The sequence below is a fragment of the Leptonychotes weddellii genome, chromosome 2 (assembly GCF_054177405.1).
Source record: "Leptonychotes weddellii isolate Sample4059 chromosome 2, ASM5417740v2, whole genome shotgun sequence".
Taxonomy (NCBI): Eukaryota; Metazoa; Chordata; class Mammalia; order Carnivora; family Phocidae; genus Leptonychotes; species Leptonychotes weddellii.
In genome coordinates, this window is record NC_138370.1 from 138213052 (window position 1) to 138231266 (window position 18215).

Consider the following 18215-nt stretch of genomic DNA (forward strand, 5'->3'; position numbering starts at 1 on the left):
ACAATATTAAGTCCTCCAATCCATGAACATAGGATGTCTTTCCATTTATTTCTGTCTTATTCAAATTTTTTCAAGAATGTTTTATAGTTTTCAGCATACAGTCTTTCACTTCCTTGGTTAAGTTTATTCCTAAGTTATTTTATTCTTCTTGATGCTACTGCAAATGGGATTATTTTCTTAATTTCCTTTTGGATTTTAATTTTTTGCATATTGAAACACACCTGATTATTGTGCATTGATTTTTGTATCCTGCAACTCTGCTGAATGTATTAGTTCTATTTTTTTGTGAAATCTTTAGGATCTTCTACATACAAGATCATGTCATCTGGAAACAATTTCAGTTCTTTCTTTCCAATTTGGGTGCCTTTTATTTCTTTTTCTTGCCTAACTGCTTTGGCTAGGACTTCCAGTACTACACTGAACAGAACTGGTAAGAATGGGCATACTTGCATTGCTGCTGATTCTAGAGGAAAAGCTTCAATCTTTCACCACTGGGTATGATATACTGTGGGCTTTTCATATATGGCCTTTACTGTGTTGAGGTATGCTACTTTTATTCCACTAATTAGTGGAAATGACATGGTACAAAATTGATTCAATGATGTAGAGTACTGATCCTCAGGCTAGCTTATATCCATTCCTGGGATAACATAAATACTTCCCAAGTATTATGTAAAACTACTGTATACATGCAGTTTTAATGTATCCATATATGGATTCTTAATTTGCATGTACAGTCCTTTTTAAGAATTATCTACCTGAAAACCTGTGTGTGGTCTAAGTATCTCATGATTTTTCCTCTCTCACCTTCCCTTTCAAAACTGTTTTCCTCCCACTTTTTAAAGCAAAGTCATGCATCTAATGTCACTCAAAATATGAAAAATTTCTGAAGCACCAAACAAAAAGATAATCAAAGTTTATGAAAGATATGTATTAAGAAATGTATTAATAAGATATGTATCTTATTAAGAGATGTATTTCCAATAAAATTTTACTTTTTAATTCAGTATCAACATTTGTGCTGTATTTGTCACTTTGATCCACTAATTACTAATAATTATAATGATAACACTATTCAAAGGAAAATGTTAACACTTTGAACCTTGTAGTCAAAGGACATTTTTTAAAGTAAAAAAATTTCTAAATAAATAAATGCTTTCAATTTATGTATTTTTTTTATTGCAGAGATGTTTGATAGGGTGATCATGAAAAGATATCCAAGCATAAATATATTAAAATAGGATAAAACTTTGTGAAGATTTCAAGAAGAAAGGGTCATTTAGCGATATTTAAAAGAACGATGTGACAGTTTAAGAGATCAATACTTACAATACATTGGAAATTACATCTTTCATATCTATTTATTTACTCATTATTATTTTTAAAAGATTTTATTTTTAAGTAATCTCTACACCCAATTTGGGGCTCAAACTCACAATCCCGAGATCAAGAGTTGCATGCTCCTCCCACCACACCAGCCAGGTGCCCCCTTTCATACCTATTTAAACTTAAAGATGAAAAAATGTTAGCTACCAACTTAAAAATGTGTAAGGACATACACTATTTCAGAAAATACTTTTAAAGGGAACATGAGCACAGAATGACACAAAGGACAAACTTCCAAAGCTCACTCACAATGCAGAGATGAAAATCTTGAGGGAAAATAGGACAAAATCTGGAGAGCTATCCTAAGAAAAGGTGTGCTTCAGAAACATAACCAATTTTAGAGAGTGTGAACGACACTTTGGGAAAACTGGAATTATGAAACAAACCAAAAGACCAAATCAGATATCAAAGGGGCTTAAGCTCACGATGTTCCAGGAGGATTAACAAATGCTCCCACAACCTAGACATACCTTTGCTTCCTCAAGTTCTTTATCGGCAGTCTCAAGCACTTCTTCTTTATGTCTCTCTAACTGCTGTGCTAACTGATCTATTTCAGTTAATTCCTGGCAGAGTTTTTCATTTTTGTTACTTAGATTAACAACTTCAGTAGTCACTGTTTCCTTGGTTTCCATAAGCTCCTGTATATGCTTCTCCAGGTCTTTATTAGCTCGCTGAAGAAAGTCAACCTAAATTGAATTTGTAATTCACAGGTATATGAATTGGAAAATTATCCTAAATACTGGACTTCCAAAAATATTTCAAAATACCGTATTTTTTAAAATACTGAACATTTAAACCAGAGCTATTTTACATTTGTAATCTTACACTGCTTTGATTCACAAAACTGACAATGTGGGGTGTAATAAAAATATTAGCCATTGGCTTCCAATTTTTAAACGTGGAAGGAAAGGAAAAGCAAAACATTTGTGTGAACTTTTTCCCAACAGAGAGTTCTAAAATTACAAGAATATCACTACCATGATACTACTACTCTAGACTGTGCTGTTCAATACAGCAGTCACTAGTATCCACATGTTCATACTGTGGCTCGTCTGAACGGAGATGCGCTATAAATGTAAGATAGACACAAGATTCCAAAGACTTGGTGCAAAAAAGAAAGAATGTAAAAGATCTCAACATCAATTTTACAACATTAATTATACATTGAAATTATATTTTGGATATAGTGAGATAAATACATTATTAAAATTAATTTCACCTGTTTATTTTTACTTTCTTAATCTAGTTACTAGAAAATTTTATAGTTGCATGTTTTACATTTTGATCTGAGATTTTCTTTTCTTTTTTTTAAGTGGGCTCCATAGAATCTTGAACTCATGACCCTGGGATCAAGACCTGAGCTGAGAGCAAGAGTTGGTCAGACGCTTAACCAACTGAGTCACCCACGTGCCCCTAGAAAATTTTAAATTACATTATGTGGCTCATATCATATTTGTATTGGATAGCACTGCTCTAGAGCTACTGCTGATATTCGTGATTTACTCTATTTTGGTTACAGCCCAGGCAGCAACGACATGTCTAAATTTCTAAAGGTAACATAACATGCTTTATATAACTCTCGTGTTCTTTTACTCTTAGGTCAAATGCATGGCAAGGGAATCTATTACATGTTTAGCTTTTATATTTCTTTTTAAAAATCTTTTCTTTTTTTACATTTTTATAAAACAAAAGTTTTGAAAATAAAATCAAAAAGAATATCTCATCACACAAAGATAGACTGTTAGTATACTTTGGTGTCTTCTCTTCCAATGTTTTCTCTCTCCAAGTTCATATGCACATTTTTAAAAAGCAAACTGAATATCACTTGTGTCTACAGTTTATTCTCCTCTTTTAAATATTTAACATTATGGTGTATGTATTTTTCTGCCTCATTAAATATTCTTTTTTTTCATTATATATTCTTTAAAAACATGATTTTTCAATAGCTGCATCCTATTTCTGGATACTCTGGCTCTATCAAAATTTTCCTATTGTAAATAATACACTACTGAACAACTCTGTCACTTTTACAAATCCATGGACTGTTATAAACACTTAATGATTTTATATACTCAGTGAAATAATTATAAAAGTCATTACCTGAATATTTAAATGAGCAATAAGTTTTTCATTGGTTTTATTTCTAGTCTCCAGGGAGAGAATATCAGGGGAACGGCCACTGTCCAATGCTACTGATAGTCGTTCTATCTCTCGTTCTCTTAGCTCAATCTGAAGACATAAAGTCATGTTATCACTTAAAAAAATCTGCTTTGAACTGAAATAACACTGTACAAACACTTATTTGGATATACTTTCATTTTTCTTATGTTTTACAGTGTGTACAAGAGATTAACATTCATATATGTACCATATTATGAAATACATATAGACAAGCAAAAATAAACACAGAAAATTTCAAAATAATGTCAACAAAGCTTTCATAAGTATTTCTTTTTTTTTTTTAAAGATTTTATTTATTTATTTGACAGAGAGATAACACAAGTAGGCAGAGTGGCAGGCAGAGGGAGAGGGAGAAGCAGGCTCTCTGCTGAGCAGGGAGCCGGACGTGGGGCTCGATCCCAGGACCCCAGGATCATGACCTGAGCTGAAGGCAGCCGCTTAACCGACTGAGCCACCCAAGCGCCCCTCATAAGTATTTCTATTGAATAGATTCTTCCCAATTATTTTTAATTTTTGGTTTTTTTCCCCCTCCCTCCTCCATAGATTAGGCAATGTTTATATAAAAAGAAACTACTGGGGGCACCTGGGTGGCTCAGTCGGTTAAGCGGCTGCCTTCGGCTCAGGTCATGATCCTGGAGTCCCGGGATCGAGTCCTGCATCGGGCTCCCTGCTCAGCGGGGAGTCTGCTTCTCCCTCTGACCCTCGCCTCTCTCATGCTCTCTGTCTCATTCTCTCTCTCAAATAAATAAATAAAATCTTAAAAAAAAAAAAAAAGAAACTACTGGGTACTAGAACTGAGTCTGAGCTACTTCAGTGCCTGGCGGAATAAATGTAGAATGAACAAATGGATGTAGGACACAAAGAATTGCTACTGAAACTCAATATGGAAAAGGATAGGAAGTTGGGGTGAATTTAATTATTATTTAGAAAATAACACACATAAAATCACAGAGAGCACTATCAACCATGAATTCACACTTATTCACATTCATGAATTTGGTAAAACCCAAACACTTTACAGCTTTGGGTTTTGCGGCCTTTGTTTTTTCAAAAAAATTGAAAACTAAAACCAAGCATTCAATGCAACAATTATGGAACACAATTTTTGGTATATGAAGATGAGTAAAATATGGTCTCTGACTTTCAGGAACACAGCTTTATAGGGAAAACTAGCAAGTAAACCAATAATTGCTATATAATATGTTGTTCAATGGTAGAATAAAGTAAAGAGGTATATGGCACCAAAGAAGTTAAGGGAATAAAAGGATTTACTCTCCATGATATATTCATATGCCTATTGAAATTAGTGAAGGCTTTATCAAATACATATGCCCAAAAAGGTTATAAATGATGCTATGAAGAGAAGAAAGGAGGAATGTTTCAGGCAGTGACACAGAAGTATAAAGCCACATGGTATGATCGAAGGAGCAGAAATGGCTCAGTAAGACAATCAGTAAGACGATTGTAACGTGCAAGGGAACTTATGGTGGGTCTGAAGAATCAGGCAGGAATTAATTATGTTAAGCTCTGAATACTTTGCTAAGGAGAAAGATTGCTCTGGATTAAAAGATAAATAAGAATAAAGCCAGAGGAAGGGAGACCTATTGGAGGAATGTATGAGAAATGAATAAGGCATAAAACAGTAGATAGGTTAAAGCAGAAAAAGTAAGTTTACAAAGTACTTAGAAGTGACAGAACTTGGTAAGTGGTATGTGAAGGGAAGAGAATGAGATCTAGAAAGACTATAGAATGTTGGCTTGGGCAGATGGTGATGCTACCAACCAAAGTAGAGAATATAAGAGGGAAAACAGATTTGAGGCAGAAGATAACAAGTTTAGTACTAGGTATATGGTATGAAGAGCTTTCATCCAAGTGGAAACGCCCAATATGAAATTGGATATATGGGTCTGGAGCTCTATAGAGATTTGAGCCAGAAAGACTGAAAAGTCATTAACTACAGGGAATATCTTAAACCAAGAGAGTAAATGAAACCTTCTGAGAAAATATACTGGGAAAGAAGGGGTCAAAGACAAGATCCTGAAAAACAGTAACATTTCAGGGAACAGGTAGAGGAAATAAGCAAAGAAGAAATGATGATAGATTTTTAAAAAAGGGAAAACTGAAAAAAAATGAAAGCGTTTTAAAGAGAAATTATCAATAATGACAAATACTACAGAGGAGTCAAGAAAATAAAGACTAAAGTATCCTTTTGGATCTAGCAATTAATGTCACTGGTGTCATTAACTAGACCAATTTATGTAATGGGAGGCAGAAGCCAGAACGCAATAGACAGCAGGAGGTGAAGAAGTGGAGACAGAAGAGTAAGATACTCTTTAGAGAAGTTTGCATGAGGGAAGAGAAGGCATCAGCAAGAGGGAGAGGTAATTAAAGGAGATCTTTTTAGGGGAGGTTAGTAATGACCATAACAGCACCTCTTTCTAGGACAGTTAGGGAGATTAAAAGCATTACTAGTTGTAAAGTGGCCATTTAAGTGTTTGTTAAAGAAGGAAAAAATATCAATGAAAGCAAAAAAAAGAAGAAGAGGGCTGCCTGAGTGGCTCAGTTGTTGGGCATCTGCCTTCAGCTCAGGTCATGATCCCAGTGTTCTGGGATCAAGCCCCAGGTCTGGCTCTCTGCTCAGTGGGGAGCCTGCTTCTCCCTCTCCCTCTGCCACTTCCTGCTTGTGCCCTCTTTCTCTCTCTAATAAATAAATAAAATCTTGAAAAAAAAAAAAGAAGAGAGGAAATAGAGCCAAGAGCACAGGTACAAAGACTAAGCCTTAAATAGGAAGAATGCCACACTACCCATTAAGTCTGGAGAGCCTCAGTGTGAACATTGCTAATTTTAAAGGTAGAAACAAAGTTGAGACAAGGTGGTATCTTGAGGAGAGTATTTATTATAGGCTGGGGAAAGAGCTTGCAGAGAACAGCAACATTTGGAATACAAACTGAGAAAAACAGAACTTAAGCAAAAAAACCCAAAAAACAAAAACCAAACACCCAAACAGGCAGCAGAGTTTCAATGAGAATGATCAGGCTATTTTCTCCAAACACCTCAACTACCTCACAGAGATTACCAAGATTGGTCAGCTTATGTTCATAAAGTACTTGGGGAAAATGTGATGAAAGTGTGATTATAAATTGAAAAATACCAACAATATTCAACTTATGCATATTTGATATTTTCAATCTCTCTCCATATTATAAGTTTTTTGGTTGATGTGATCACAATTCCTTTTTACTCCATTTTTATTCAAATATCTTCAAAGTACTTTACAAACGTAACAGTTATACCAACACGTAAGTTACATTTATATTTGTATGTGCAGATCACTTCACTCCAAAAAAAATGCAGTCACATGCAGAAAATGAAAAAACGTGTTACCCAATTTAAGCTTCAATAAGCATTTTAAGAAAGCAAGCCTGTAATTATACAAATCAGAATTTAGCCAAACACCAACAGAAGGTATGAAAGAATAAAGCTTATTACGGTTATGATCTAACCCTGCATATATTAATTCCCCTGCTTCTTCAGAAAACTCTTTTACTAGTTCTTGTAGTGAAAACACACAACAAATATGGTGCCACAAAAGAGTAACTATCAAGAAGACTTATGTTCCAAATAACAAAATCTACAGTAAGAGTAAAAAAATTATTTATGTTACCACTGTAAAGCATAGTACACTTCAGTAAAATACCTCCCAAGATGAAAACAAGTAATATGGTTACAATATTTGGGGAGACAGATGATTCACCTAAAGAAACCAAAAAAAACTAGTATTTGCCTCAATGCATAATGGACTGGACTGTTTGCTCTAAAGCCATCTAAGCCACTCCAGCTATTATCTCTATTAACAAATTGGTGGAAAAGATAAAAGCTGTATAAAAATTCAGTATCAGTAATACCAAATATAACCCAACTTTATTTACAATCACAGCATACCCATCTCAACAATGCAATCATGCATCCCTGTTATGGAAGTAAAAAAAAAAATCCTACCTGCTCCGTATAATCTCTCAGTCCACTTTCCATCATTGCTAACTTTTCTTGTAACTGGTGGACTTCCAGCTGCAGTTCTTGAATTCTGAAACACATGTATAACTAATGTCAATATACTTTTTTAAGAAATACAAAAAAAACAAGAAATGAAACTAGATATGTTCTCCTATAAATTCTCTATTTTCTATTTCTCAATAAGGTATGAAGTACTGTACCAAAGGGTTCCAAACCACATCATAAGGAGAATACATCATCTTGGAGATATAATTTTATAAGAATAGATTAAAGAAACTGAGTGTTAAATAATTTGAAATTCAGATACATTATGCCTACTGTTGCATTTTGATCTTTAAAACTCTTTGAGGTATTGCTGCCAATTCTTAGGTTCAGTTCAGGAAACTAGAGGGTCTAGCCCAGAATTCACATTCTTCAGAATGTGAAATAAGGGACTCAAGTTTGTCTTCTGACCCTAAATGACCCTGTATTTTCTAATGAACTACCCTGTAATCCTGGAGAAAAGAAAAATATCAAGAAATACTATAATTCACCAAATAACTACAGCAAAAACCTACTCCTTTCTGGAACTTGTTAATTCTAACAAAATCAAGATTTGTCCAAATTATCTCAATTCTACAACTATCCAAATGTATTTTTATTACATCAAACTTTGCCAAACATTAACATAAATATGACATAACCACTTTCATATTGGAAAAATAAAGCCTGAAGCCAGGTCTGCTTTTAAGAGAGATTTTCTGTGAAGTAGAGTAAGTGAGGCTGGCACACCTTGTCCATGCTGTTACTGGAACCAGTATTTTCTACTACTCTAGGTTTAGGAGAAAAGTAGGTATGTGACTGCACTCATATGTACGCACACGAATTACTCTGAATACAAACAAAATGTGTATGTGCAAAAGGAAACAAACAAGATCATCAAGAGACTAATGCCACCTATGATGGTTTGATAGAAAAGAAAGATGTTAAGGAAAAAGATTAAAGACAGAAAATGACAAACATGCAGACCAAAAAACTCCTTAAATACACTATCACACTGCTGAGAAGTCCTAGATTACAACTGTAACAGAAAAAAAGAACCCCACAAAATATTTCACAAGTTCAGATAACTGTATAAACATAGTTATGTAATACTGTGTGAGAATAACTAAGAGATCCTAATCAGTACCTCCACCAATGTTCCTTTAGATTGTTATGAGATTAATGAATGGAAAAACTCCCCCATATACTCTGTGTAATCTACAAAATAAAAAGTTATCCATACTAACCATTTTTTACTAGTGTAGTACATATTTTAGAATGCTTTTCCAGCTATGACCACAGATGCTGTCACGAGTGTTCTTTTGCTACTTTGAACCTCTTAAAATTTTCTTAATGGCATTCTGTGTATTTATCTCATCTTTACTATTAGAATGTAAGTTTCTCAAGAGCAGCAGTACCATCTTACTCATCTTTACAACCCCAGGACACTTACATAGTGCCTTTCCCAGAGACCTTTTCTATGTAAAATAAAATTTATATCTGATTCCAATTTAAGGAAAAACAAGCACACAGAGCTAGAGAATCATGAAGCAAGAATTTCAAAGCCAGTTACAAACCTATTCATGTTCATTGGCATTTGACATATCTGAAGTGAGAGAGTCCTGCAAAAAGATGAATTGGGTGATAAAACTAAATATTAAAGCAACTCTACTAAAATAGGTTCTAGATGGCACTAAATTATTTTAAAGTAAACATGGACAGAAACATCAGATTTATGATCTATCTGAGATCAAAGTTCCAAAACAAATAAAAACTTTTTTTTTTTTTAAGATTTTATTGATTTATTTGACAGAGACAGACATAGCGAGAGAGGGAACACAAGCAGGGGGAGTGGGAGAGGGAGAAGCAGGCCTCCCACCGAGCAGGGAGCCCGATGCGGGGCTCGATCCCAGGACCCTGGGATCATGACCTGAGCCAAAGGCAGACGCTCAACGACTGAGCCACCCAGGCGCCCCAAGTAAAAACATTCTATATTTAGGATACATTCAGAAAGTACTTCCTCAGTGCTCATGCAAAGTTCTGTCCTAGGCCCTGGAGATACAACAGCAAAGACTGGAGCCCTAGCATCAAGAAACTTATTAGAGTTAATCAAGTAATTAACTGAAACCAACAAAAAATTATTTAATGCACCTGTTATCAGCCACCTGCAGGAGGTCTGCAATGTAAGGGTCATCAGGCTGCGGAACTGGATATGAACTGACTTCGGAGGGAGGGACTGGTTCATCAATCTGCATACGCTGGCGCCTGAAAGCAATACTTCTTTTTTTGCCACCTAAAACACAGTGTGTGTTTCAAAAACATTTAAAAGAAACAAATATTAGAATTAAATATTCCAGAAGGTTAGGCTTTTTGTTATAAAGGGTGTCTCTAGCTCATATTACCTAGCGATAAAATACCTCCTCCCTTATATATACTCACACCCTGATCTTTAACTAAACAATGCATTCCTGAAAACCTCAACAAGACATGGTTATAAAACAAGTTTTATTTTTGGCATGCTTGGTACATATATCCAGATGCAATCTGTTCCTCCATTAGATGGGAACAAGACTTTGGCAAGATTAAAAGTTGAGCATGCCTTGTGGTATTTGCTCTTATGAACTCAAGAAATCATCACCAGCAGAAAACTGCCAAATGAGAAGCTTAAAGCAGTGATAACTAAAATAAACTTGTTTATTAAGCAATGCCAAAAGAGCAGGTAACAGAAACTTTATGCAGCAAAATTAGTATACAATGAATGAATGTCATCTGTAATATAAAATGATGCTATAACTGAATTAGTGGGGAATGTCTACCTAATTATCTTTTTTTTTTTTAAAGATTTTATTTATTTATTTGAGAGAGAGAGAATGAGAGACAGAGAGCATGAGAGGGAGGAGAGTCAGAGGGAGAAGCAGACTCCCTGCCAAGCAGGGAGCCCGATGCGGGACTCGATCCCCGGACTCCAGGATCATGACCTGAGCCGAAGGCAGTCGCTTAACCAACTGAGCCACCCAGGCGCCCTACCTAATTATCCTTAAAACCATCAGGAGTAATTTCTTTTTATGGACATATACATCCAAATTACACGGATAATTTACCTTTCCCAGCACCTGGCCAAGATTAGACATGCACTTGAAAAATGAATTTATCCACACGAAGAACAAACACAATCTACAATTGTGTCTTTATTAGAATCCTGACACATTTTGTATACATATATCTCTTGTGTTGAGGATGAAGAAACTGGATCAAAAGTATTTAAATGGTTTGCTTGTAGTTACACACCTAAAGAAAGTAAACCATTTTCTCCTTCCCTTACTTCCTGGTTTTCCTCCTTGGTTGTTCCTTCTCAGTTTCTTTTAAAGACCCTCTCCTTCCACCAGTCCTTTAATTACCAACCTCTCCTCAGGATCTGTTCTCTCTTCCCAGTCTACATAATCTTACTAGATAATTCCCACCGCATCCACAGCTTCAATTCCCACCAAACTCCAATGACTCCCAAATTTGAATTTCCATCTGGGACCACACATCTAAAATCAGATCCACATATCCTACTGCGTACTAGAAATCTCAATGCGGATGTTCCATGGGTATAATATTTGACACATGCAAAAGTGAACTCCTGCTCTGCTTTCCACCTTCTCTAAAAAATAGTACCATCATTCACCCGCTCATTCACTTGAAACAGAAATCTGGGAATTCCTCTACCTCCCAAGTCTTCCACATTCAGTCACTGAATTCTATAGATTACACCACCTGAATCTCCCTGGAATCTGCCCTATTCCTCTCTCAGGAAACCTGATTATCCTCATTTTTCCCCTTAATCTTCTAATTACTTCTAAGACCTTCTTCCATGTTTCTTGATCTTTTGTGCCTTTAGCCCACAGTCCCCCTCTCCATCTCATTTCCTGACATTTCCATCTTCCCCTGATTCCGCTTGGCTACAGGCACACCGTAAGATGACTGTGTGTGGCCTTCATCACCACTTCAAACTGTGCCAGCGTCTGGAACTCCAACTCCCTTCTGATCTCAGTCTTCATGCTCCTAATCCCTCAGCCTCCACCTCATCTCATAATCCAGCACTTTCCTACACCTCACTCACTCCCATTATCTTCAGCCCATAATTCAGACATCTTGACGATCTTGTCACTGGTACTGGAGATTCTTCCACCAACTTTATGCCTTGACCACCCTTAACTCTGGATATGACCCTTCCTTTCTTTTCTCTTGCTACAGAACTACCGAACATAAAGCTAAAAAAAGTAAAATAAACTAAGAAATACTGAAAACACGTTTCCAAATTTTTTAATGAGTATAGATTACCTTTATAACTAAAATAATAATGATAACATTGAGATGGCATCCCTCAAAGGAGTTCCTTTTTTAGCTTGTGGATCTTCAGATTGATAATTCTGCCATTTTCATTTCATTTCCTGAAAGTCAGGCCCGGCTTGTAAGAAGTTGTTAAACAACACCCTAAGTGTGAACTGTCAACCCTCACCCTAAACCTCCCCTGTTCAGAGCACCACATGAAGACTTCACTGGGTTTTATAGTGGCCTCTGATGATGGTAGTCCACTGGAGACTGGAGTTTGAAAGCTGCTGTATACTGCTAGTGGCTGTGTGCCCATGTCCTCCCTGAAATACCAGGATTGTTTATGACAAGTATTTTTAATAAAGCTGAATACAGTTTGACTTGGAAAAAAAAGAATACTAAAATAATAATAATAATGATTTAAAAAAGAAATTAAAATAACGATTAAGGAAATAAAACTCTAGGCACTGAAGTTAGACTACTTGTATCTAAGAAACTACTATAAAGTTTCTAAGTGCCTGTATAAAATACTACCTAGATCTTAAGAAATAAATTTAAAAGTTTATGTGACAATCCAAAATCATCTTTACAAATACTAAAGTCTAAGCATGAAAATCCAAAGTCTTATTTTAGTCAACAGCTTTAATATCTTTAAAAGATTAGACGTGTATAATTTGTTTTGAGACACGGCAGACTCACCTGGAGTTTGTACTACAGCATGCAAATTCTTTTCTTGAAGTTGTTGAATTCTTTCATTCTTAGCTTTGCTCTCTTTCTCCAAAAGTTTGAGTTTATGAACATATTGGTTATTTAGAAATTTCAGATCAGCTGTTTCACGTGCACACTTCTTCAACGTAGTTTTCAACTCTTAAAATGAAAAAGATTCAAAAACCATTTTACAGATCAGGAAATCTATCAAATCCTTCCATTTCACAAAATACAAAAGTCACATTAATTTGAAAGGCTCCATCTGATTCTTACCCAAGCCTTTGTCTGAAAGGTTATTACCTCTTCCACCATTATTAACAAAACTACAAGTCAGTCACTAAACAAAAAAGGGAATCATATTTTTCTTCTGCTATATGGCTTAATATAAATTATGGCATTTGCTCCAATCCAGTAAGCTGGGTATGTAGCTGAGGGATTATATATTCATGCCAGGTATCAGACAGGGCTTTTTACTGATAAAAGAAAAATTTATAGTAAGATAGCCATACAATTACCCTCTGTCCGGTACCTTTGAAATCATTCTATTCAATCTTCCAGCTCGAAGACGGGGGTATTAAAGAATCAGAATGATACAAGGCTTTCACCTCATTTTAGTCCTCTTACTTTTAGTAAGGGAAAAATGAAAGTTGTTTCAAGGACATTTCTTTAGTTTCAGCATTTAATATTTCCTAGAGCAATTTTTTTATTAATTAAAAGATTTATTGAGTATAGTTGACACATGTTATATTGATTTCAGGTGTACAACATAGTGATTCAACTTCTCTGTAAGTTATGTTACGCACACCACAAACGTAGTTATCATCTGTCACCATGCAACGCTATTACAATATCATTGACTATATTTCCTATACTATGCATCTTTCTACAGCAATTTTAATTCTAAAAATTTAATCTACTTATAGTGAGAATGATTATAGCTATGAAATGTAAATTTATTTTCCTTATTGGGAACTCTTCAATGCACTCTACATTATTTCAAGACTGTTAGCAGGAAGACTATCACAATATTATATATAAGCTTTTCCTACAGAAAAAACTTTTTAGGCAAAAAATACAGCATTTTAAAAAGTCACAATATTTTACCTTTAATGTGTTGACCTGATTGTTCTCTCAGTTTCATTAATTCCAGGTATAATTCATTATTTTCCTTGATCAATCTTGCATTTTCAAGTTTATAAGGTTCCAAAACAAAATCAAAATTGGCACTTTCTTTTTCAGCTTTCACAGTAGATAATTTTGATTTCCGAAGACTTTCTGTTGTATGAACTAGGTCACTGAAATTAAAGAACAGAAAATATAAATACAAGGAAACATTCCATTAACTTTTAATAACTAAAAATATATTTCAAGAAAGACTTAAATGTTAACACTAAGTGAGATCAAATCTAAAAACAAAAACACTAGGAGTCTTTCAAGGTACCAGGTGCTCAAAAATTTCTCAAAACAAGATTAAAAGTTATGAAACATACACATAGTTAGAATCACCTTTCAATCTCTCCTCTCATTCATCCCCCATGTCCAATTAATCACCTTATCCTGTGGAACCTGTGAAACTTACCTGTACATTCAGCAAAGATTTACTGAATGCCTGCTATATGCTAAATGCTAGCATAGAAGAATAAGAATTGATTCCTTACCTCTAAGAACACAGACCAGTAGAATATTCACTCCATCAGTATTTACCGAGCAGGGAACACAATATAGAACACAGCATCATAGAGCTTATATCCTACTGACAGTTTGTCAAAAGTTATAATACTGTGTGATAAACTCAACAACTATGTGTTCAGCCTGTACTAGATAGAGCAGAGATAAAGTCAGTCTCTAGTCTTATGGAGTTTACATTCTAAAGGAAACACAAAAACAAGTTTCCAACAATGATAAGTAGTGAAGGTAACACGTAGCAGATGTGACAATCTTGCAGGCCATAGAGCTAAACAAGCATAGGGCAGGAGGGAAAGGTCAGACAGACTTCCCAGGCAGACAGAATAGCACATGGAGAGACCAAGGGGAGAGACTGGTGGGGAGTGTTTATGTTCAGGGAGCTCCAAATGGTTAAATACATGGGAGATGAAGGTGTCGGGAGTATAAGATCACTGTGGAAAAAGTCTGCCAGTTTCTTAGAAAATTAAACATACTTCACCCACCCTCCAACCTTGAATCACAGAGCTAGAACTAGATCATGAAGGGTTCTGGAGGCCATAATAAAGAGCACCAAATATCTTTCCTCCATTCTCTCCTTACCATCATCATAGCTTGTAGCCCTACTGCAAAAGCTTTCTAAGCAATTTCCCTGCTCCAGTCTAAAGGAAAGAACAAAAAATGGAAAAGAACAAAATCACATAGAATCTTTCAGTTAAAATAACATGTAACTGCTAAAGTAATGACCAACCACATATGAGAGAACCTTTATCAAATCACAGCAATTAAAGACTAGTGAGGCAGACATAGAATACCCAAGGATATCAGAAAATCACATTAAAAAATTGTAATTCTATTCACGGAGAACTCTCAAAAACATCTACTCTGAACAGTAGAGTATGAAAGGTGACCCCTAGAGTTTTGCAATGTGGAGGCCCTGAACTGATGATCTGGGAGTAGGATCTAAGAATAGATGAGCTTCAGATGACTGAAGGACTTAAAAAAAAAAACAAAAAACCTACCCATTTCTTTACTGTAACATGAAGTTTAACAGAAACTAGATAAATGGGATTAAGGATCACATGGGTTTAGAACTGTATTTTCATCTTTACCTGAAAAGTTTTTCTACCAATGGTAAACACTCCACTGTCAGAGTCTGGCGGTATCCCAACTGATCCAATCTTTTTCTAATATTAATGTACTTTCTTTCTGCAGCTGCAGTCATCTTGTCTTCCAAAACTAGTTTTATTCACTCCCCAAAATTAAAGTCCTAAAAGAAAAGAGTAAAACATTATTCTGTTATTATGGCTATTATTACTATTTCATGGTAAGAAGAAAAGATTCTTTCAATATGAAGCAACTTTTTTTGTTTCTCTTCAGGTAGGCAGCCTTCTGGAATATTTAGACTTGACTTAAATGCAATGCTTATGATAGTCATTTGCTGCATTAATAAACATTAATAAACCTATATGTAAAAGTTAAAAAAAAAATGGAGAAAACAAAGAATATTTTCCCAAACCTGAGGTAGGCAGAGAATCTTTAGAGAAGCCTCTTTTGAAAGACTAAATATAAAAGAAAAACCTGATAAGTTTTTGAACTTCATCAAATTAAAAATGTCTGCTCATCAAAATATTCCATTAAGAAAACAAAAAGATAAAGGAAAGAGTGGGAGAAAATATCTGACAAAGGATTTGTATATGGAATACATAAAGAACACTTACAGTTCAGTAATTACAGTCCGGTAAGAAAATGGGCTAAAGACTTGAACAGGCACCTTGCAAAGATAACTGAACAGGAATAATCATATGAAAAGGTGCTCACCACCATTAGTTATATGGGAAATATGAACTAAAACCACAATGAAGTACAATTTCACTCATACTAGAATGGCTAAAATATCGAAACACAGGACAGATGGAAAAGAGTAAAATCCCTCCAAGAAGAACAAAAAACATCCTCACCTACGGGCTGCTGTCTTCCCCCACCTACATCACCCAAACACTGTGCTATACTGAAAGTTTCTAGCACAACATAAAAGCTTAGGTTTGGAGGTCCCCCGCGCATACGTGTTTAGAACTACTCACTAGCTTACCTCTGGGAAGGTGGGTGTCTGAAAGCCAGAACATCTTATTTTTACAAAAGGAGCCCGTGTGTATGTATGCACAGGGGCTCAAAACAAAACAAAACACCAACCTTAACTTAGGTTAAGTCCTTCCACACTGAACTTAAAATAGTAGTGACTGGAAGGTAAAGGGGATGTTTTCGAAGATGCAGGGCAAAGGTTAACAAATGGCTCCCGTCCTACATTTTTGGGTACTTTGTTTTTACAAAGAGCCTGTAAGATTCTTACACGAGAGAGCACTTTAACTTTTAAATCAACCCATCAGTCGGCGGTAGGCGGGTGTGCACACACCGCACAGACTCCCGCAGCGAGCGGCGCGGAAGGAAATAGGGAGGCTCGAGCGGCCCCAGGTCGACCTCCGGGCCGCAGCTTCACTGCCGGGTTTCGAAAGGGAGGGGTGTCGGACGCGGAGCCGGCGACGAATCTCCGCGCCGCGCCCCGCCCAGCCGGGCCCCACTTCCTCCCCAGCCGCGCGGCCTCCCTCCCGGCAGCACCCGGGCCCGGCCCGCGGGGACCTCCCGGGAGGCTACGGCGAGAGTGCCGCCGCCGCGCCCGGGCCTCCCGCCCCCACAGCGGCACTCACCCCCAGCTCCAGCCGCCGCTTCCTCCGCCTGCGGCCGCATCGCCCTTCGCGCGTCGCCTCCCTCGCTGGCTCCTTCCGCCCCAGACTCCGGCACCGGCGCTAGGACAGTTTGAAAATGGCGCCGAGAGACGATCCCAGCCGGCGCGGACTCGGCGCCGCGGTTGCCTCGGTAACGGGAGCGGCACAGGCGATGCGCGGCGCGCGGCGGGGGCGCGCGCGGCGGCGATGGCGGCGCTGGGCCCAAGTGCCCGGAAACGCAACGGCCGGACAGCGCGCGGCCACGGCGCCTCCTGCCGGTCGGCAAACCCCGCACTTCAGCGGATGCTAGAAATGATCCCTCCCCATTGCGGGATTCGTTGCTTGTCTACCCCGCGCAGGGTTAAAACGCTGTCCAGCCCTTGGTCCCTGCAGCGGATAAGCCTTCACCCGTCAGGTGAACGCCTGCTGACCACGAAAAATCCAACCTGATAATCACGTTGCTTTGCAACTTTCCCTGACAACCGCCCAATAAAATTAACTATTGTTGCCACACCCCTCTCCCTGTAAAGCGGTGTAGACACATTTATTATACTCATCCCATCATGAGTATAATATTAAGTTTTGATTCCATGAATTATGGCTCATCCCATCAAAACGTAGTTAGCTGTATGTCTCTCCCTGGCCACCTCACAACTGAATTTTTTGAGTCAGAGATTATTTTACTCAGTTATGTTTCTTTAGCACCTACCACAATAAACATTTGTGAAGGGAATTCAATTGAAATAAACTGGTTGTGGGGTAGAGAGCTTGCTCACTTAAAGAAACCATATAGTTCAAATCCTAGAATTCCACGTCTCCTCTGAAGATTTCTGTATAATCCGAGAGGAGCTCAAGTCCTTTCTGTTCACTACTCTCCCGAGTAGGCCTTACAGTCAGAAAAGGTACTTAATCTTTGCATGTCATATAACTGCTCTGTGGGTTGTGAATAACTTTGTACCCATTCATATATTGACATACACATACGTTTCCATTATGTCTACTTGGTTTCCCCACATGTCTTAATGAGTTGATTTATGGAATTTCTAGGAGACAGTGACTTAGGTACTACTGTAAATGGCTTTCATAGTCTTGAACATATATAATAAACACATTTTTTTTGCTGAACAAATATCTCTTTTGGAAACAGCGAGGCATAAATAAATTAATAACATAACAAAATAGCTGTGCAACAGCCTCTAGTCC

General features: G+C 37.0%; 1 protein-coding gene across 9 annotated transcripts in view; it reads right to left on the reverse strand.

The window, feature by feature from the left end:
* Nucleotides 1-17165, reverse strand: part of CEP135 (centrosomal protein 135) — a 77140-nt gene extending 59975 nt beyond the window's left edge. For 2 of the 9 annotated variants that reach the window (XR_014143019.1, XR_014143020.1), the window contains exons 1-8: nt 16995-17165; nt 15402-15559; nt 13732-13922; nt 12619-12786; nt 9754-9895; nt 7567-7651; nt 3487-3615; nt 1857-2072 (exon numbers count right to left, since the gene is read on the reverse strand). Coding sequence is in view for 1 of the 9 variants with exons in the window: in XM_081812362.1 (XP_081668488.1) it covers nt 1857-2072; nt 3487-3615; nt 7567-7651; nt 9754-9895; nt 12619-12786; nt 13732-13922; nt 15402-15514 (1044 nt within the window). In the remaining 8 variants the exon portion in view is untranslated. Of the gene's footprint in view, nt 1-1856; nt 2073-3486; nt 3616-7566; nt 7652-9753; nt 9896-12618; nt 12787-13731; nt 13923-15401; nt 15560-16381; nt 16613-16639; nt 16784-16994 lie in introns of those variants that run through there. The other 7 variants (XR_014143015.1, XM_081812362.1, XR_014143017.1 and 4 more) reach the window with 6 other exon arrangements.
* Nucleotides 17166-18215: the final 1050 nt, after the last annotated feature.